Genomic DNA, 22,500 nt, shown 5'->3' with positions numbered 1-22,500 from the left:
TTTTTTAATACAAGTTTTCATTAAACTACAAACTTTATTTGCCAGACTCTTTAAAATGATCCCCCAAAAATGGTCACAATGAACAACAATAATTCAGTGAAATTAAACAGCTAAATACATTCAAAATCTCGTTAAATATAATAACAAAGATCCAAACTATTTCTAGATAGCAATGGCGACAACAGTCAGACTTACCAATAGGCCGACCACCATTTGCCTCCACGACGGTCGTGCCCCTTGAAACCTGCTCCTGGATGCCATCTGGGCGTTCTTCGGAGCGGTGCTGCCCCTCCGGGTCCTCGTCTTTTCCTCTCCCGCCCCTCTGACCTGGTGGAAATAAAAGGGAGAATTATGGTACATAAATATTGGCTTGCGGTCGACTATTCATTAGTCTGGGGTCATCTTGTACAAAATGCAGTATTTTCTCCAGATCAGTAATATTTCCTTGGTTGTAACTACTACTACAGGAATCAAAATTACTACTACTACTACTACTACTACTACTACTACTACTACTAATACTAATAATAATAATAATAATAATAATAATAATAATAATAATAATAAAAATAATAATAATTTTGTCAAGCACTTAGGTGACCAATTATTATTATTATTATTATTATTATTATTATTATTATTATTATTATTATTATTATTATATCTAAAGGAAGATCTTCGTTGCGCATAATAATAATACAAACATTTCCGTCAGACAAGAAGATCCTATCGCAATCATGCCTGTAGAGTAGTTTTGTTAAACAAAATAAGTCAAGATTTTCTCTAGATTTTTGTTAATTTTTCCGTCTATACAAGACATTTCGGAGTACAAATTATGCATAAGTATAGATATTATTATTATTATTATTATTATTATTATTATTATTATGACTTGGCCCATCGATGGATGGTCTCTTGTTTGTCACTTTTTCATAAGTTGCATTTCAACAGGGATCTTTAACATTCACAATTGATCCCTGATCCCCATTATCCGCCGAGAGCAGCCAGATTCGCTGAACAGCACTACCAATATACAATAAATGTGCATCGCTGTCGAACTTCTCAGTTCCAGAGATTCTTTCTTCCTCACACCGTTGGACTGTGGAACAGCCCCGCAGAGGATGTCGTGCAATTGGAACTTCAGAAGTTCAAGCGAAGATGCAATGCATTACTACCCTAATACTATTTTTCTTGCGTTTTGATACATTTTTATCTATTTACCTAGTTATTAATTTATTTTTTCTATTTTAATTTTTTTCGTATGGAACAGGCCCACAGAAGCCACTGACCTGAAATTCAAGCTTCCAAAGAATATGGTATTCATTCGAAAGAAGTAACAGAAGGTAATCGGAAATACAGAAAGAGATCAATTATTAGAAAAACAGATAAATCAACAAATTGATAAGTAAATAAAAATGTAAGCAAAATATTAAAATACAAGTTTAATGACAATGATAAGATGTATGTATTTTTTACATATTATTATTATTATTATTATTATTATTATTATTATTATTAAATACAAAAATTATTTATGTAAAATTATTTACAAATGATAAAATAAATTCCAGGAGTTGAGAGCCTGCTCAGCTCCCTTCTTCTAGCTGAAGAAGGGAGCTGAGCAGGCTCTCGAAAGCTCCTGGAATTTATTTTATCATTTGTAAATACATTACTTTACATAAATGTGGATTTTGTATTTTATAAACATATTCACGGGATTGTGAAGAAGATTTGCATTATTATTATTATTATTATTATTATTATTATTATTATTATTATTATTATTCACTGAACAGTACAGCCGTCAGGATGCCGTTTGGTCTGTATTATAGTTTCTCAGTCTCCCGAATGAGATTCTTTGTAGCAGGGGGTAGAAAATACATACATATCATTTTATCATAAACTTATATTTTAATATTTTACTTAAATTTTTACTTACTTATTAATTTGTTGATTTATCTGTTTTTCTAATAACTGATCTCTCTCTGTATTTCCCATATTCTTTGGAATATGGGAAATATTCTTTGGAGTAGGGTTCATCTTCTGAATAATAATAATAATAATAATAATAATAATAATAATAATAATAATAATAATAATAATAATAATAATAGTCATTCTCTTATGATGAATAACAAACGAAGAGAAGAAATCACATGTGAAACTAATATAGAATGACAGGAACAATAAAAAAACCACATACTTCAAGATTTTCAAAACTTTACTCGTGACAAGATAAATCGGACTATTTCTTGGGAGTGAACCAGCAACTATAAATCTTATAAACAAAACTCAAGTTTATGCTAGCACGTAAACAGGTAAAACAGATTCGCATATTTCTCTCTCTCTCTCTCTCTCTCTCTCTCTCTCTCTCTCTCTCTCTCTATATATATATATATATATATATATATATATATATATATATATATATATATATATATATATATATATATATATATATATATATATATATATACACATATACTAGTTGACCAACCCGGTGCTGCCCAGGAAAACTCTGAATGACAACTGATAAACTCTCTCTCTCTCTCTCTCTCTCTCTCTCTCTCTCTCTCTCTCTCTCTCTCTCTCTCTCTCTCCTCCCAACACCCCCTCTACTCTTTCTCTCACTTCTTCTCTCTCTCTCTCTCTCTCTCCACCTTTTCTGTTTAGATAGTTACTTCAGCTCCGTTGTCCATCATTTCTGACGTTCTATATTTCACACCTTCTCATCCCCCATTCCTATGGGGGCTGAACTTGGACTTAAAGGGCATCGGGAGTGTCATTATTCATCTCAGCGACCTCCAATGCTGTGGCTTAGACACTAATAGCTGTCATTTTCGGCATCTTTTACTTCTTACTCTTTCTCACCCCACCTCCTATCGGGGCTGAACTTGGATTTAAAAGGCATCAGAAGCATCACTATTTATCTCAGCGACCTCAAAAACTTTGGATTGCACACTAATACCTGTCGTTTTCTGTTATTTTTACATGTCACCACCTTCCCACCTTTCTCACCTCCCCCCTCTATTGGGGGGGCTGAACTTGGACTTAAAGGGCATCGGGAGTCTCACTATTCATCTCAGCGACCTCAAAAACTATGGACTAGACACTAATATCTGTCGTTTTCGGTTATTTTTACTTGTCACCCCCTTCCCACCCATTCTCACCCGCCCTTCCTATCAGGGCTGAACTTGGACTTAAAGGGCACCGGGAATGTCATTATTCATCTCAGCGACATCAAAAACTATGGATTAGACACTAATATCTGTCGTTTTTGGTTATTTTTACATGTCACCCCCTTCTCAACCCCCTTCCCCTTGGGACTGAACTTGGACTTAAAGGGCATTGGGAGTGTGACTATTCATCTCAGCGACCTCAAAAACTATGGATTAGACACTAATACCTGTCATTTTTGGTTATTTTTACATGTCACCCCCTTCTCACGCCCCTTGCTATTGAGACTGAACTTGGACTTAAAGGGCATTGGGAGTGTAACTATTCATCTCAGCGACCTCATAAACTAGGGATTAGACAATAATTGGTTATTTTTACATGTCACCCCTTCTCAACCCCCACTTCTTATCAGGGCTGAACTTGGGTTAAAGAGGCATAGTGACCTCCCAAAACTAATAAGGTTAGACACTAATATCTGTCTTTTTGGTTATATATATATATATATATATATATATATATATGTGTGTGTGTGTGTGTGTGTGTGTGTGTGTGTGTGTGTGTGTGTGTGTGTGTGTAATTCACAAACTCCCTCCTTCTTATCTGCCTATCTCTCGCTATTTTCGTTGTCCTTTTTATCAGGTTACAGATGGGTTAAGATGGGGAAGCATATAAAATATGCACGTTGCCCAAGAAAACAGAAACCTTTATATAATTGAAGGGATAGGATGTTATTACACCACTGTAAGGTGATCTTACTGGTCTACTTTACTTTATATTAGTAGGAAAAGAACATTTCACTATTCTTATTATTGTATTTAAATCTTTAAAATTAGAAGCAATAGTATTAATAGTACCAGCAGCAGCAGCAGCAGCAGCAGCAGCAGCAGCAGCAGCAGCAGCAGCAGCAGCAGTAGTAGTAGTAGTAGTAGTAGTAGTAGTAGTAGTAGTAGTAGTAGTAGTAGTAGTAGTAGTACAAGAGAAATAAATTCCTAATATGGGGTTTTCCAAATTAAGATAAAATATTAAAGTCATTCTTGAGATTAGCATATAATTAGTCATTTGTTACTGGAGGGACACACACAAATTTGAAGCTGTAAATTACACTTCAATATGACTGTTCTTTCACTGCAAATTTTAAATACATCTAATATTGCATAAACGAAAAAAATCGCACACAAATGTCATCCATAATTGCACTTTTAATCATTACACAGCGTAACAACACAAAAAGTAGACTGGTAATAAAATCAAGGGAGAAACATACATTATATGCACATAGCCTAAATAACATTAAGGACGAAAGTGACCAAAGTTTAATACTTTTCTGAGAAGTTTCAGAGTTACGAGACACTTATTTCATAAAACTTTTGCTCGCATTAAAAAGGCAATCATGGTAATGCACGGCATAATGACTCGAAGCATATGCAGGAACGTTAAGAAGAAAATGATAATATCATACACATTTAGATAATAGCGTTAATATACTGTACTAAAATTTGTCTTTTCTAAACTGATTTTTAAAAACCTCCACATACATTTACCCTCTCTGCACCAGCGAGAAATAAATATATTTCTCTTCTCTGCAAAAGCGGGAAATAAACATATTTCTCTTCTCTGCACAAGACAAAAATAACACATTTCTCTTCTCTGCAAAAGCGGGAAATAAACATATTTCTCTTCTCTGCACAAGAGAAAAATAACATATTTCTCTTCTCTGCAAAAGCGAGAAATAAACATATTTCTCTTCTCTGCACAAGAGAAAATTAACATATTTTTCTCATCTGCACAAGAGAAAAATAACATATTTCTCTTCCCTGCATAAGCGAGAAATAAGCATATTTCTCTTCTCTGCACAAGAGAAAAATAACATATTTCTCTTCTCTGCAAAAAAGAAAAACATATTTCTCTTCTCTGCACAAGAAAAATAACATTTTTTCTCCTCTGCAAGAAAAATAACATATTCTCTTCTCTGCATAAGCGAGAAATAAGCATATTTCTCTTCTCTCTGCAAAGAAAAAATAATATATTTCTATTCTCTGCAAAAGCGAGAAATAAACATATTTCTCTTCTCTGCACAAGAGAAAAATAACATATTTTTCTCCTCTGCACAAGAGAAAAATAACATATTTCTCTTCTCTGCATAAGCGAGAAATAAGCATATTTCTCTTCTCTGCACAAGAGAAAAATAACATATTTCTCTTCTCTGCAAAAGCGAGAAATAAACATATTTCTCTTCTCTGCACAAGAGAAAATTAACATATTTTTCTCCTCTGCACAAGAGAAAATTAACATATTTTTCTCCTCTGCACAAGAGAAAATTAACATATTTTTCTCCTCTGCACAAGAGAAAAATAACATATTTCTCTTCCCTGCATAAGCGAGAAATAAGCATATTTCTCTTCTCTGCACAAGAGAAAAATAATATATTTCTATTCTCTGCAAAAGCGAGAAATAAACATATTTCTCTACTCTGCACAAGAGAAAAATAACACATTTCTCTTCTCTGCAAAAGCGAGAAATAAACATATTTCTCTTCTCTGCACAAGAGAAAAATAACATATTTCACTTCTCTACACAGTCTAAAAGTACATCTTTCGTTTTGCCATGACGGAAAATCAAGCATATTTCTTTTCCCTTCACATACATACATAAAAAAATCCATATAATTCACATCTATGCATAGACAAAAAAAGTGCGAACATATTCCCCCAGGCGATATTTTTCTGCATATGATATACTTTCACACCAGCTAAAGAAACTGCGGCACCTGTGCCCCGCATCTGCCACGATCCTACCCACTTCCACATCGCGGAGGATAAACATTTCCACGATGATGAAAGACATTAGAAGGGATATATAACTGCACCATCTCGCTGGCAACTTGTTTACTTCACAGCTGCCGCGAGAAGTCATAGCCGTGATATATCTGCCTCACTTTTCTTATGCATTAGTCCGAAGAAACTCAATCCGTTTACCCCTTTACAAAGGCTTATCACAGAACCTGCATTAAAATATGTTTAATGAAATGGTAATACAAGAACTAAATCATATACTTCTCGAGTGTGTGTGGAGGAGAATGCTGACCTAATGGATATTTCTGTTAAATCTAAACGCATACACTGATTTCTATCTCAATGTAAGTAAATGAGAATAATGTTGTACAAGATTAGTATGGCTAATTTTATTCCTTAACCGTTGACTGATTGCAATTTTTCATAGCAGGAGTAGAATGAATATTATGAAATGCGTTTCCAATTTACATAGAAAAGGGTGTGCATAGATGATACCTTCCGTGCGGTACTTATACTCGTATGTTTAACTTTCTTAGATAGTTGGAATTAAGATATCAGTAATTACAAGTAGCTTTGTACAGCTAAATATGCTTCTACAGTAAGTATCATGGGAACACATTACAGCAGCTTACCTGTTAAAATATTTTTTCTGTCAACTAGCCAACAGGTCAAAATCCACTTCCTAAACTACTCTATACTGCATAATAACCGACTTTTATAGCAATAATTCTTTAATTATAGTCCAGTCTTAAATCTAATTACCTTTGGTTAAAATGATCGTGTAGCTGTAAGCATCGTATTTCGTGCCATTAACGCCGTTGCGATGTCTGTGTCGGTGGTGAGGCCCAGGACTCGATTTGAACGTCGTTTCGGCCACGATGCCCTTGTCTCGATTCGAGGGGGCTCGAAAACGATACCTTCTGGAGTGGCGAGGCCTCCGATGGTCCCCTGCCCTAAGATGTCGCCTTGGATGCCCTTCGCCCTCCCCATCCGATAAAGACGAAGACCTGTGGTGTTTATGGAGGTGCTTGTGCCTGATGGGCCTCGTGGCAACCGGGTCGTCGTCAGGTGCCGTCGGAGGAGTGGTCGAGACACCATCGTCTTCCAGAGGTTCGATGACGGTCCTCAAGGAATCATCGTTCAGGAGCGTCGCATTCTCGCTCCGGTTCTGGCCCTCCCTCTCCGGTCCGAAAATGAACTTCTTCTTGGACTTCGGAGCGACGGTAGAGGCGATTTCGAGGGAGCTGTTATCCTCCTCGGGAGAGGGCGTGACCAGGTAAGACGCGACGTCGTCGGCGTTCACTTCGCCAATTAGTTGATAGACTTCTCCCTCGTACGTGATCTCATTTCCTTGGTCAGACGTTGCGTTTTCCAGGCGGAGGTTACAGCCTTCTAGGTCGCCTCCGTCAGCGTTGTAATCGTATGAGAGTAAGTCTTCGTCAGCCTCCGCTAGTTTGTTCTGTGATGAGAATATAGATTCTAGATAACTCGGTGTTGTCAGTAATCATATATGTACAATTATTAACAATTTCATACAGAAATGAAAAGTCCACACCAAACTGAAAAAAATTAAGTTCTATCGCTAATCTGTTATTTATCAAATGTTACGTAACATTTGATCAGCTATCAAATATACCTCAACATATCAAATTGACAATTTCATAAATTGATGAAATATTAAAAAAAAAATTATACTACTAGCTGCCATTAAATGCAAAGAGTTCCATTAAGTTAAAAATATTATAGAACTACAGGAAACACAAAATTCAAAATACTGTTCAACTCATTTGATGGCATTAAAGAACGAACTATAAGAAATTCATGGAGATTTACGCACCTCTCTTGCCCATCCAGGGCAGCAAGCTAATAAAGTAAGGTTTCTGAGCTCCAGGCGGTCCTCGTAAGCAGTTCGGTACTGGGTTCTGCAAAAGAAAAAGATACCTGAAGTTCATCAAAGCCACACTTCAATTCACATATTTGCTGTAACAAAAGGTCACACTAAGAGTACATCTTGGTGTTTCTGTTAAGCAAGAATCACTTGGAGACATTACAGTTCAGGAAAATATAACCAAAACAAAAATAGTTTAAATCTCTAGTGCACTGGCATCAGAGAATGAAGTCAGTACCATCAGAAAAGTTAAGTACACGAAAATGGTGCACTTTCAACATCATGTGTCTTTTCATGTTTACTTAGGGTGGTGAACGATTAGCTTACTTAACAATCCACTACTCAAAACAAAACAAAAAGAGTAATACAGCTTTTTCAAAATTTTTCATAATTATCTCTAACAATAAAATGTACTAAAATGTAATAAACTATTTTAAATAAATCAAACCATTTTTTATGAGGAGATATGTAATAACACTGGTTATTATTTTCGTTTACTAGTTCAACAGAATGTCTGGCCAGATTCAATTCATAGAAGCCAGATAAGGGATGTGCGTGTATAAGAGCGCACGGATGTAAATTCCAACACTGACAATGTTGTTAACATCTTTTCTGTGAGGCATAAATAATTCAGGAGATGTTTATTATTCCTTTTGACAAAACAAATGGGGACAGTGAAATATAAAATCAACTCTGCTGGCACAGCCATTATTTTCAATGAAACCGTTATAAAGTCCTCTTACCATATAAGGATTATAATAATGATAAAAATAATAACGTTTATGAGTATGGCAATAAGATATTGGGTCTGGCGTCCACAAGGAGTCAACAACAAAATTCAGTACCTCACAAGAGAACACAAAAAATTGAATGACAAGATAATGCACGGGACAAATGCGTTACAACAAACTGGCAGAAATGGACTTGTTGGCCTTGATGGTCGATACTATCATAAAAAACTAAGCAAGAACGCGCGGATGTAGAACAGTACAAGGAATACAAGTATAAACGCTGGTCATGAATCCTTTATTACCCAAAAAAGTGTGTTGATGTTTATTTTCTTTAAAAGGCCTTCATCTCAAAGTCATCCTATGAATACATAAGTTATTTACTCCAACTCACTTCTGTAGATAAACAGTTGAAGAAAAATCTGTTCGTCGAAGTACTTTTTAGCTTGTAGGATTATTGTGAATATAAAGTAAGGCAATGAATAAATAAAAGACAAACATAACTATTCCCAAATGCAAAGAAAAAACGTAACTAAACGAATATATATTGCAGATATAGCTCATTCTCTCTCTCTCTCTCTCTCTCTCTCTCTCTCTCTCTCTCTCTCTCTCTCTCTCTCTCTCTCATACACAAACACATACACATACAAACGGCCGAGGACATTCAAAATTTCATTAGCAAAATGGGAACAGAACAGGTACCAACATTCATTTAAGAACGTGATCTGAAAGACGAGGTACAAAATATAAAACGCCAAAAAAGCAATTAAAACTTGAAACAAAAACCAAGTAACAAAGAATGACGAGAGGGAACATAAATGATATAAAAAGGACTCATTGTTATGAGTAAGGGAATGCTTGAGATGATAAGTACAAAGGAGGTAACCGCTGGTTCCATTAATAACAAAAGTATTCCAAAGTCATTGTGCAGTCATGCTACTGAATTTATAATGCATACTGAAGTTGTTTTAAATTTCATAATGAGCCTTTCCTGGTATTAAGTATTATTCAAAAATGTTACGGGCGAAAGTTAATGATGTGGAAGCTGCATGAAGTGCAAACAATTATGGGGTCATTTACTAAAACTGAATAAAGCATATTCTTTAAATATAGAACTGCACCAGTTTTTGCGAAATTTATTACTGAGTAATGAAAGAAAACCTTGCATGAACATTAAATACCTCCGTTTTATGAACACAGCGTTGTTCATATTGATGCCGGAATGCTCCTTCCTGAAGATTCTCTCTCATACACACACAGAGAGAGAGAGAGAGAGACAGAGAGAGAGAGAGAGAGAGAGAGAGAGAGAGAGAGAGATCAAATAAAGGGAGACGAGGGGATTGTGATCACATATTATGATTTTTCCCATATATTTTCTGTTACGGGTGGTTTGTTAGTTACGCGATATCCATCAAAAATAGATTAAAAGTCTTTTACAAGTGACCAACTACAATCGTTTTTAGAAGTAAAGTCTAAACGTTGTCCTTCGGCACACGGTGAAATATACAGCCAATATAACACAGCTCAAGAAATCTGTGGTCTTCATTATCGGCCCCTGGCAACCAACTGGTTGTCAGGGCATGATAGTGAAACCTTCAAACCCATTTCCAAAGACTTGCCAAACAACGGGGTGGTAAAAGTTGGAATGGGACTGAATCAAGGAATTGTTGAACCACTTCTCCTTTATACAAAAAAAAGTCCTTTATAAAGTTTTTTAATGTAATGAGAGGAATTGCATGTGCAGCATTTGTGAGTGAGGAAACTTAAAGGCATGAGAAATGGGGAAGTAAGAAGAAGGGGCAAAAAGACAAATCAGAATGTTTTGAGATAGTTTCGTCCACGGTTGAGCTATAGCTCAACCGTGGTTTCAAGTGAAGAGAAAGGAGGACCAGAAGCAGGTGAAAAGTGCGTATAATCAGTTGATTCCGGGAGAAAGAGGAGAGGAATACCTAGAAAGAGCTGAATTAGATGCAAAGAATGATTTACTAAAATAATTAGTCTTAATATTAAGGAAGTAGAGAGTGCATACATGAAAAGAGGTTAATGGCGGAGCGAACGTGTAAAGGGAAGGGGAGTTGGTTATCGACGCACTACCCTCTGGGAAATAATACTGAATCGACATAGGTACAGAATTTGTACAGCGCAAATTTTTTAAGTCACTTGCAACGACCGCAGTTCTACACAGTAGGAGCTCCTGCAAATGCGGTGATGGGAGATGTGTTTTCCTCCGAACAGGAACACTGGGTTGGTTGGTTGTTTAAGACTGAGCCAGCCTTATGAAAGCACGGGCTTTTGCCCTTAAGCGGCCCTTAAGTGTGGTAGGGTGCTGAAGGGGATAACAGGCTTGATATGGACTCTGAACTCACCCACCTAACAAACACGAGGAACCCTCCGGAGGAAGTTATCATCGACAGTCAAATTGTGGGTTACACTATAGATATTAAAGACTTTGCATACAGCTGCTACCCCATCTGGATTGGTTACTATCTTTCCTCTTCATTCATTACTTTGGGACACCTCCTGAACAGCTAACCATCTCTTTATACTTGAAATTCTATATTCAAATCGGTAAAAAAAAATGCACTCATGACAAACAAAAGAAAGCTTAGGAGTAATGCAGTGACAGTAATTTATAACCATACAGAACTGATTCTTACTAAAGGATCGACATTACATGCTTACGTTACTTTTAGTTCTTGTTACTAAAACTTCCCATTCTGAGACTATTTTTACAGAAACAGAAAAAAAAATTAATACAAAAAATAAAACACAAGAATTTAAACAACAATACTTAAAATCATATGAATAAAGAAAATAAAAAATACAAGAATCTAAATAACAATATCGAAAATATAAATAAAAATATTTCAATTACAATTTAATCTTTTCCTGTCTATTACCAAGCTTTGGAATTCCCTTCCTACTCCAGTTTTCTGACCTTTCTTCCTTCAAGAGGTAAGAGTCTGCCCCCTCCTTCACTATTGAACCCCACGTCCTTCTTTCCTCTTCCATTTTTCTTGTTTTCTTTGGGCTGGAATGGAAAATGGCTGTCCGTCCCGTTGGCTTTTCCATTTACGAAAAATGAACAAGGCAGAAAAGGTGAGTAAAAGCCCTTCGTGGAAATCATTTAAACAAAAATGTGAATTTCCCTTATTTTCCCCTCTTCTTTTCCAAGGCAAAATACGTGATGTTTTTCTCGCTCCCGATCGTTCCACAAAAAATGACAGGAAAAAGGGGGCCGGGGGCGAGGGTGGGGTGGGTGGGTGGGTGGGTTGGGGAGAGTCACTATCGAAATTCAGCCGAGTCGGCACAGTTTCGTCCTCACTGCGCAGGAATCTGATTCTCATCATCTTTCGTTTCATGAACATCAATAGGACGTTTTCTCCATCAAAGATTGCCTTTATATTTGATTAGACTTCCATCTTTGAGCAACAGGAAAACAAATAAGAAAACAAAAGGACTAAAATGAGTATAGCCTCTTGCTGACGAAGATAATGAAAACTGAAAGAAAATAATGAATTTGAAAATTGGTATAAGAAAAAATGAAGCGAATATGAAATTCCAGCATGGAGAGCAATACGAGTAATTATCAATTTTTCAATTCTATTTGAATTACAGTAAAGATCAGTAGTTAAAACATACATAAATTTTACATTAAAAATCACTAACAAAAGTGACAGTCAATGTTCCACGTGAATATCACCAAAAAAATGAATGTTTCACTCTCAATCATAAGCAGAAATCGTTTTCCTGGGAAGTCGACTACCGATATCCCTGGATATCTTTCCATCTTAAATTGTTTAAAATTCAATTCAGACTACTCTTCACATACGAATAATCAACATCTCAAGAGAAGATAATGGGAGTTCATACTTAACCTGCCAAGGTTTACTCTGCTTTTTTTTCGCTCGACATTTTAAGACAGAACGATTGGAGAAGTTATTTCGATAATCAACTAACATACATGTACATTATACATACACAGACACAGTCACAAACACATAAGCATATGTATGTATAAGTGTATATATATTCATAAAAACATATAAATGTACACATAAATATGCATACATACACGCACATACATAAATACACCTTTACGACTTTTCCCCCTCAGTGGCTCCAGATGATGACAGCCTTGTAGTTCGTAGTCATGTCATTTGGTATGAGGCTGCTAGGCCCATGCCCCTTTCCATCCAAGCTCCAGCCAATCAAAGACCGGAATAGGCATAAAAATGCAATCTCCTCTAACCTCTAACTGCAAGAATCCCATATCTGACCTTACTGTGAGGGAAAATAACTCATCAAGTTACACGGAAAGAGAATCACGCATGTGCATGTAGGACTACCAATAATTTAGGTTATCAAAACAACAACGGATTAGCAGAGAAAGGCTCGAATTCGATCCCATGGGGGTTATTCGACTTACAACACTAAAGCACCGACGAACTGCATTAATATCCCGTTCGCCTTCCTACTGTTTACGAAAATCTACAACGGAATAACAACAAACTATAAATTTCAAGTCTGAACAAGAGAGAGAGAGAGAGAGAGAGAGAGAGAGAGAGATTGGAAAGCAATCGTAACAATCTTATCGCAAGAAGGATAAGATATAATTATTGATCAGTCGTAATCATACTGAGAGACAGGTAGAGAGACAGATCGCAGCAATCACATGCCATATCAAAAAAGGATAAGGATTAGTTGTCATCACACACATCAAACACATAGAGAGAGAGAGAGAGAGAGAATCACATCAATTACATCAAAAAAGACTGATAAGAAAATACTTCGATCGACCATCTACATGATTAAAGTGTGTTTATAAGCGCACCTATACCTTTGCCGTTTAGCCTCCAGATTATCAGGAGATTAAGACAAGATTTGACGACTTCAGCTCATCCTGAACCCACTCAAGGATCATCGTAATTCATGCGTGACCTCGCGAGGCAATATTACTCGCATCTGACCAGTTCTTCCTTGACGTCACCGTGACATTTCCGAGGAGGAACTACGAGGCGTGATCGTTCCCCTTATCAGCGGTCCTACACCCACGGAGGAGACCCTCGTATCTGGGCAGTATTTTATACATTTATCTACTGCGATGACACTTACAACTCTCGGACCTTCGAGAAGATCAAGGACTAGAGGGGAACTTACTTTCATTTTCTTTTATTTCTTGTGTTTATTTACATTATCATCATGATTTCCAGATTTACAACTTGTATAACATTAATGGAATACCAGGAAATTTATACCATCATTAAGTTACTTATAAAAACTAAAATAACACTCCAGGTAATCAAGAGCAAATGCAATAATGTCATAGACTGAGGAATTATCCTGGGGAAAGACGCAATGATTTTCTGTAAGTTCAAAAATAAAATATATACTTAAGGAGGTTTATGAGAAGGTATACTCAAGGGAAGATGAATGAAAGAAAAAAACTAAATAATTCTGGTAGATAGTAAATTGACAAACTGCCGCATACAAACGGAGACACCGATGTTCACTAACAAAATACTCTATATATATATATATATATGTATATATATATATTATGTGTATATTTATATATATATATATTTATATATATGTATGTGTGCATTATATGTATATGTTTATTTATGTATGTTTATATATATGTATATCATACTGTATTATTATTTATTTATAGTTATTATATGTATTATTATTATTATTATTATTATAAGCGTTTCTTCTGACACAGCATTGCGTAGAACCACCTGCGCCATTCACCACTATCTTGCTAACTTTTACATAATTACTGTCCAGTACCTCTTGCATACCCTCTATCCAAAGCTTTCTTGATCTTCCACTCATTCCCCTTACCGATGCTTCCATAGTATTCGTTCTTTTAACTAACCTATTGTCCCCAATTCTTTCCAGAGGACCAAACATCTCAAAACACTGATCCATCCTTTCACCTACGCTAGACTTTTTACCAAGACTTCTACTTAACATATACATTTCTCACCCTTTAACGTCTTCTTACGCCACAGAGTTTATCAAACACTATATACATACATACACACATACAGGCAGCTCCCACACACACACACACACACACACACACACACACACACACACACACATATATATATATATATATATATATATATATATATATATATATATATATATATATATATATATATATATATATACACTTGTGTGTGTGTGTAAACTCTATGTATATTCCCGAAACGTATACCAATCAACCTCCGCTCGGCACACCCATATAGGGGCCAGTGTAGAGAAAACCTGTAACCTGCTACACAAGAAATATGCGGATACACTCTTGTGTTTTGAATGTGTACACATTTACATATATATATATATATATATATATATATATATATATATATATATATATATATATGTATGTATATCATTCATGTATTTATGAGAGACAGAGAGGAACTCTATTGTCAATAAAAATGAAATGCAAAATTAAAACATTACTGGAAATTTAACAATATCCTAATTGTACTGTTTACTTATCCACTGTATACTCTGGCGACAGACAGTAGGGTTTTCTGATTAAAAAAATCCTCTCATTTAGAAACCACTTGAATTTCAAGGATGCAATCCATCGCCACCTTTCTGACTCATCATCATCAATAGCCTACTCTTTAAAGCTTACCGTCCCTTGTCGAATAAGACTTGGCAACATTGTTCATGCGGTATTTATTACATCTCATCTATTTCCAATCAACAAATCAATGTCACCTACATTCTTCTTATGCCGCGTAAAAAAACATGACTACGAATTATACAGTCTATGATCAAGGGTTGTCAACACCAGAGGATATGCTGTTGTTTTACCTGGCACTTGTCAACCTGATGCCAAACACTTGTTTTTAATGCTACATGGCGCGTGGCTGGCTTCAAGGACAGAGTAGTTAATTTTTCGGGTCTATAAGACGTAGCCTACTTTTATTGAGCCAGTTTATTTACGGATATATGCATGTACGAATTAAGTTGCATCAATGAGATATTACCTACCCAATTCTTAACTTACTAAGTGGTCTTTACAAGTATGCAAAAGTGTTTGTAAATCACAACTTGATTTATTTCTTAACATACCATATATATACAGTATATATATATATATATATATATATATATATATATAGAGAGAGAGAGAGAGAGAGAGAGAGAGAGAGAGAGAGAGAGAGAGAGAGAGAGAGAGAGAGATACTATGTGTTGCAACTGTTTTCGTAGCATTTTACTGTTTTCCGAATAAAAGATGTTTTTAGACTTACATGTTTAGCCCTTATCCTCAAATACAAGAAATGAGGTCCATGGAGGTGGCCTTTCAAATCTGGAAGCAGGTCATAATCAGGTGGCGCCTGGTCTGGAGAACAGGGTGGACACTTGTCTCTTCACGTCCATAGGCCGGCACAGCTACCTTGGCAATCGTAACGTTTAGGCTGGAGTATGATCACGTGGCAACATGGCCACGTAGCAAAATGGTAACGTGCAGGCATGAAAAGCTTCGTTGTATGCGAAATGATATGCGCAAATGCCCAATCAATTCCGCGTATTAATAACGAGGCGTTGCAAGGGACGTGTTCAATTTGGATTTCCATTTCTCCATCATCACAGAAAATAATGTTCATGAATTTACTGACATTACGTTCTATTTGGATTTTTTTTTGGTGGGGGGCGGAGTAGAATGGCACACTTAAGTTAGTTTGATTCCAGTTTGTACTAATCTACAGTTAAAGCAGTTAATTACTTTGTAATAACCCAAATGACTTCTTACCATCTCGATTTGGGAAACAAATGAAGAAATGCTGCTTCCTATCCTTGATCATCAGCAGCGATTCTCCCCTGAACTTTGACTGCAATTTTACTTCATATACTGTAGCAGCCATCATTCCCGACACTTTAATAATCCCATTAGTGCTATATCTAATTCCTATATTGTACACTAACATACAGCCACTCTCCAATCGTCTTTCACCAATTTCTGGACAGCCTCAATATTTTTAGCACTGTTTAATACCGAAGGTCTGCCAGACTTTGGAACCTGAACAAAAGTCCTATCACGACTCACCAAAGCATTCCACTCCACGACTGAGATACATAAAGAAGACTGGTTTTGGTACACGATGGCCACGCGAGCATGAATCTCTGCAAGCAAAAAATTCCCGCGCTTAAAGAATTTTGCATCAGAACGGTGTTTGATTTCAACGCGTTCATCACTTTCCCTGCTCACTCAGGTCTGCAACAGGTTGGGATATGGAATTCGCGACTCACTGCAAAGGAAGGGACTCAAATCATGCAAAGATCTTATCTCCGGAATTGCTGTTGCAGAAGGACGGGACAACTGTTTGACCGTTCAATGGAGTGTATATCTATGTATGTAAATATGCATGCATGTAATTTGCTCTTGACAGAAAAATTGTTTATAGGTCCCCATATGAGTAAAATAAATATATATATATATATATATATATATATATATATATATATATATATATATATATATATATACATATATATATATATATATATAGCATATATACTATATATATATATTATATGTCTATATATATACATATATATAATCAATACTTTTTCCGTAGCATAAAATAAAATAAAACATTTTAACAAACGCCTTTGTAATTTCATTTAAACCCGACTAGCAAAAACTGAGTAGTACCAAAACAAGCAGCATAGAGAGCAGTTTGCCCATGATTCTTACGTTAAATTAGAGCTTGATGATGACTGTATTGTCAAATATAACAGTTAGCGACATTCGTCACACCCATCTCGACTCAGACAGAGAGAGAGAGAGAGAGAGAGAGAGAGAGAGAGAGAGAGAGAGAAACTTTAATTTGAACCTTGTATGATGATATCTCTTTGTAAGACTAACAGGAGCAAGAGCTAGCACCGCTGTGACATTGAGAGGGACAAACGTTCACTAACTCTCCCAAGATATAGGACGCGAAAAATACCTTGACGGAGTCACAAATTCTTCTCTCTCTTTTGGCACGACTTGCAGAATTTACAGGATATGCCTCAAGAATGGCTGTCTATTTATAAACAACAAAGCACACTGCCTTGTAGCTCTTGGAATCTCGAATAATGTTGACATTCCTGGTCATTCAAGACAATGTTTTCTTTTCTCTTGGGATTTTTCGGAAGCCTTGGTAAAAAGAGGATCGAATTTTACCCCGTTTGTGTGAGGACTTTCTACCTACTCGGAGATCGGGTGATGAAAGAATGTTCTTTTCGGTCTAGCGTTTAAAATCATTTTGGAGCGTGTGCGTGTGTGTGTGTGCTGTGCGTGTGTGGGCGTGTTTACAGTGGCCGCAAGTATTGGAATTATTCATGTGAGCATAAGCGGCTTTAAAGATAAGATGGTGATGAAATTCATTCATTCTATTGGTATATTAAGCTTGCAGTGTGAGGGACCATATGAATCAAGAACTCTTCTTATTTATAAGTAGAGAGACAGACAGACAGACAAACAGACAGACAGAGAGCCACGCACAACAAGAACTAACTGATCTTTGTAGGACTATTAATTCACAGATTTGGAAATATAAACAGCTGATAACACACAAATTTCCCTAAATCAGTTACTAATTAAAAATCTTAATGTAATTTACATTTTATCTTTAGCATCTTTATCATTCTTAAAAAAACGGAAGCTATACTCCTGTACAAACTGTTTTCCACATGACACTGAAAGCCTTGATTATAAAACGCATTTTGTTTCAAACGCAACTGCATTTTAAATGATACCACTTTTCTTTTCTAAAAGAATAAAAGATGGTTTTAAAATGGTAACTCCTGAAGTGTAATGTATTCCTTTCAACCGCTTTTACGTTAATTCTATTCTTTGCTACTCTAGCTGCCGTCCGTGGTTCATTACATTTTAATAGTCTTTTTTACCTGAGATTCATAAATTTGGATTAAAAAATATATTATATTTTCATCCAATCCATAAGCATCGAAACGATGAGTTTCTATGACCTATTATATACGGCTAGACCTTACTGATTACAATCTGAAGGAGACTTGTTGACGCCTATGGATTAGTAAAGCACCAAGATATTTTCACTTGAAGAATGATCGAAAACTTAAAAAAAAAAAAATAAAATTACGGTATGTACTCTGACTATACGGGAAAAGCCCATTTTAAGTAACATGGCGCTTAAGGCCATAAAATCATCTTGATATATACATATATATATATGTATATATATATATATATATATATATATATATATATATATATATATATATATATATATATATATATATATATATATATATATGAACCATAATTGTTGAAGAGAACTCCCACAATATGTAAAACTGCACATTTTTCTCTCAGCATAATTTTATAATAACATACGAACAAGAAAATTGAAAAGAGTAAATCAAGGAAAATACAACCAATGGCTTACACTTGAGGTATGATAAATGGAGGAGGGCAGGATCGGACGTCTACGAGAGAGGCTGTGTCTTTAAACAAATGATTAACGAACCTCAGTAAAAGTGATTAACGAGTTCTTTGGATACTACAGGGCCACGGTTCGTGTATCTCGGTAGTTCTTATCTCTACCTAATTAAATTAGAAAAGCTAATGAGAAAATTGCCTTGATTTTTCTTAACTGGACTATATAGGATTATTTTTTTTTAAATTAATTTGTGTGTGACTTTCTTATCGCTATTGATTCCCATGCAATTCAATCTATTAACATCTACACGAAGATCACTTGATATTCCATCATTTAATGCACTTCACAACATGCATTAAAATCGAGCCTTTTCTTCCTTCTGAAATAGTGTGTTCCTGCTTGTGGTATTTTATTCAAGAAAGTGTTATATTTTTTAATACTGGCAAATCATGTGCAGTGTAAATTATTTGACACTTATAACCATACTAACAACGTAACAATAAAACGTTAATGGCTATTTATACTAAATTCCAAAGAACACAAATGAGCAAAATATGAAAAATCATAAAAAAAAAGTGAATGAACAAACAACTATTAACGATATTTAACAAGCAAAGAAAGCATGTCAGTCCGTCCCATCAATACGAAAGTTGTTTCTTATACCTTGTAAATGTTTTTTTTCCCACCAGAACGCAGGCCCTGAAATGTGTATCCCAAGGCTGAATACCGCGACGAGATTCTTAAGAAAGGAGATTCTTTTTAGGCACATCGCCTAACACCACTTGGTACATGAGGAAACGTGCTTAATAAACTTGGGATTTCATTCTGTCTGTATCTACCCGAGTCTCATTAGGTGCGATGTTCATTAGTTTCTGTACCTGAGTCTTAGGGCACAGTTTTTTTTTCTTCGGCCAGCATGGGTATTATTAACTGTCAGCGGTTGTAAAATTATTCTTAGTGGTTTTAGGTGTTTATCAACTCTAGAATGACAGAAGTAATATTTAGTTATCCGATGATCATGTTCATTTTTTTTTTTTTTATCAAGCTCTGGCTTCAAGTGGTTTTTTACCTCTTGTTACTGTGGCAGGATTTTAATCAAAAGGTCGATTTTCTTTTGTTTACTTTTCCATAATTTCCCTGAGGGTAGTGCCGTGCGTACACCTCGCGTGGTGCAATGTAGGCATTCCTAAAAGGTGTTTGCAGCGTCCCTCTGGCCCCAAGCTGCAACCAATTTTTAGCCTTTTACTTTACCTCCATTCTCGCCTCCTTTCTTCAATCTTGCTGGCCAACTTCTTTTACTACTACTTAGTACATCGGTGGGGTTGTCTCCTAGGTACACCTCTAGATCCTTGTACCTAAACTCCTTCATATTCTGGATCTCTTAGTCTTGCTGTCCAACTCCTCCAACTCCTTCTTACGCACTGAATGGCCTGAAGTGCCCCAGTGCTTGGTTTGGCAACCTAAATTTCATAATTCTTTTCTATAAAGCTCTAGTGACGTATTTCGGAAATATAACTTTACATGGTATAGGTACTTTCTGACTAAATTGCTTGGCTATATAACTCACGCACTTAGACTATAAAAAATATACTGAAATGTTTTGGAACACACGACACATTCATGGCCTTTATTTTCGTTTATTTTATTTAACTTTATGGGCAAACAAAAAACACACTTTGATTCGGTATCATATGCCTTCATAATAAGCTATGACAACGAACCAGCCTCTGAAGATGTACAATGAATAAGGAAGTCTAAAAGTGAATCTCGCAAGTCCAGTTATCAAGAATGTATCCTAACAAGATAAACATTTTATATGTCATAAGAATATGATCCTGATATTTTAATAAAAAGACAAATCTCCAGAGAAGGGACAATGAATAAAGGTTGGATATATAACGACTGCCTTAAAAAACGATGGCCAAGGAGGAGAACACTTCAAAGATGTTACCTCTGAAGGAAAAAATGAGTGGACTTCAAATATGGACAACGAATGAGGTTGACAACCATAGTGAACTTTAAAAGATGAGAATTAAACACTGAACCTCATAAGGATCAACATTACCGACGAATTATAAATATAACGGCAAAAAAGACTGAAGTGACCCAACATATGCATATATACATGTATATATATACAGGTATATATATACAGGTGTAATATAAATATACACATATACATATATATTATATATACAAACAAGTCTATAAATAAAAAAATATGTATATATATATACAGATATCTATAAATATATATATATATATATATATATATATATATATATATATATATATATATATATATATATATATATATATGCACAAACAAATTATATATATATATATATATATATATATATATATAATATATTATATATATATATATATATATATATAATTACACACATACTGTATATACAGTATATATGTATGTATATTATATATATATATGTATGCATGTATATATAATATATATATATATATTTGTATGCATGTATGTAAGTATATACCACCAGTGAAATTAAACAACGCTGAGTGTGTACATTAAGAAACACCAAACACCCCTTGAATATTGTTGGCGCGGGGCATAAGGTTAACAACTATGTATCAGAATCAAATATAGCTGCTGAAAACTGAAGGGGTTGTTCTTTTCTACAAGTATCCCTTCCAGTGGAAGAAGACATAACAATAAAACATGAATATACAATGTACACTTACGGGCAAAAACAAATACATGTAAGCAAAATATATTCCTATACACCATACGATTCTAATTTTCATTAAAGGCTAGAGGAAGAGCAAACAATTATAAAGGTCATCACTTAATTGGACTAAAAACCACAAGAGAATTTCTATCTTCAAACAATATTTACTCTTTACACGGCCCAAATGCAAAGCACATATTATCACGCCATTGGCAGTGGCTGTGATTGGATCTCCAGCCCAAATGCTTCTAATTATCAATTCATTTATTCAAATATTCTGCTCCCCGAGAACTCACGTACAGCCGCAAATGAATTTGTTTTAGCCCAGAAGATTAACCAAACACATCCGCTGTGAGATTTTCACGCCACCTGCATCCATTGTAGCTTCCTCAATTACCCCAAACTATGTATATCCATTCAGCCGTATAGAAATAAACACATTGGCCGAAAAAAAAAAAAAAGCATTAGGAACGAGGTGTACCTAATCTACAAGTATGCTAATCCTGACAGCACAGAAATAGTTTTTCCGACCATCTGTGTGTGTGTTAAGTGCCATGCTCCTGTCTAAGTTCAGCCTTCCCTCTAGACAACGGATTACACTTACATTCGTTGGCACTAATATATTCGAAAAGGAAAACATATGTCTTGGCTGCCTGTTCCTCTCATTACTGGCGACTCTCCCCTTTTCTTTATCTTTTTTTCTATTCATTTCTTCTTTTCATCTTCTCTTCTTCAATTACATCGGGCACATCTGTCACGCTTCAT

The 22,500-nt window shown here is 35.4% G+C and overlaps 1 protein-coding gene across 1 annotated transcript in view; it reads right to left on the bottom strand.

Annotated features, from left to right (window-relative positions):
- Nucleotides 1–22,500, bottom strand: part of LOC136834406 (multiple epidermal growth factor-like domains protein 6) — a 385,610-nt gene that overhangs the window by 149,917 nt on the left and 213,193 nt on the right. The window contains 3 exon segments of the mRNA XM_067096968.1: nucleotides 196–327; nucleotides 6,732–7,428; nucleotides 7,807–7,891. Of these exon segments, the coding sequence (XP_066953069.1) occupies nucleotides 196–327; nucleotides 6,732–7,428; nucleotides 7,807–7,891 (914 nt within the window).

The sequence above is a fragment of the Macrobrachium rosenbergii genome, chromosome 53 (genome assembly GCF_040412425.1).
Source record: "Macrobrachium rosenbergii isolate ZJJX-2024 chromosome 53, ASM4041242v1, whole genome shotgun sequence".
Taxonomy (NCBI): Eukaryota; Metazoa; Arthropoda; class Malacostraca; order Decapoda; family Palaemonidae; genus Macrobrachium; species Macrobrachium rosenbergii.
The sequence above is the reverse complement of the archived record's forward strand: the minus strand, read 5'-3'. Positions and strand labels throughout refer to the sequence as shown.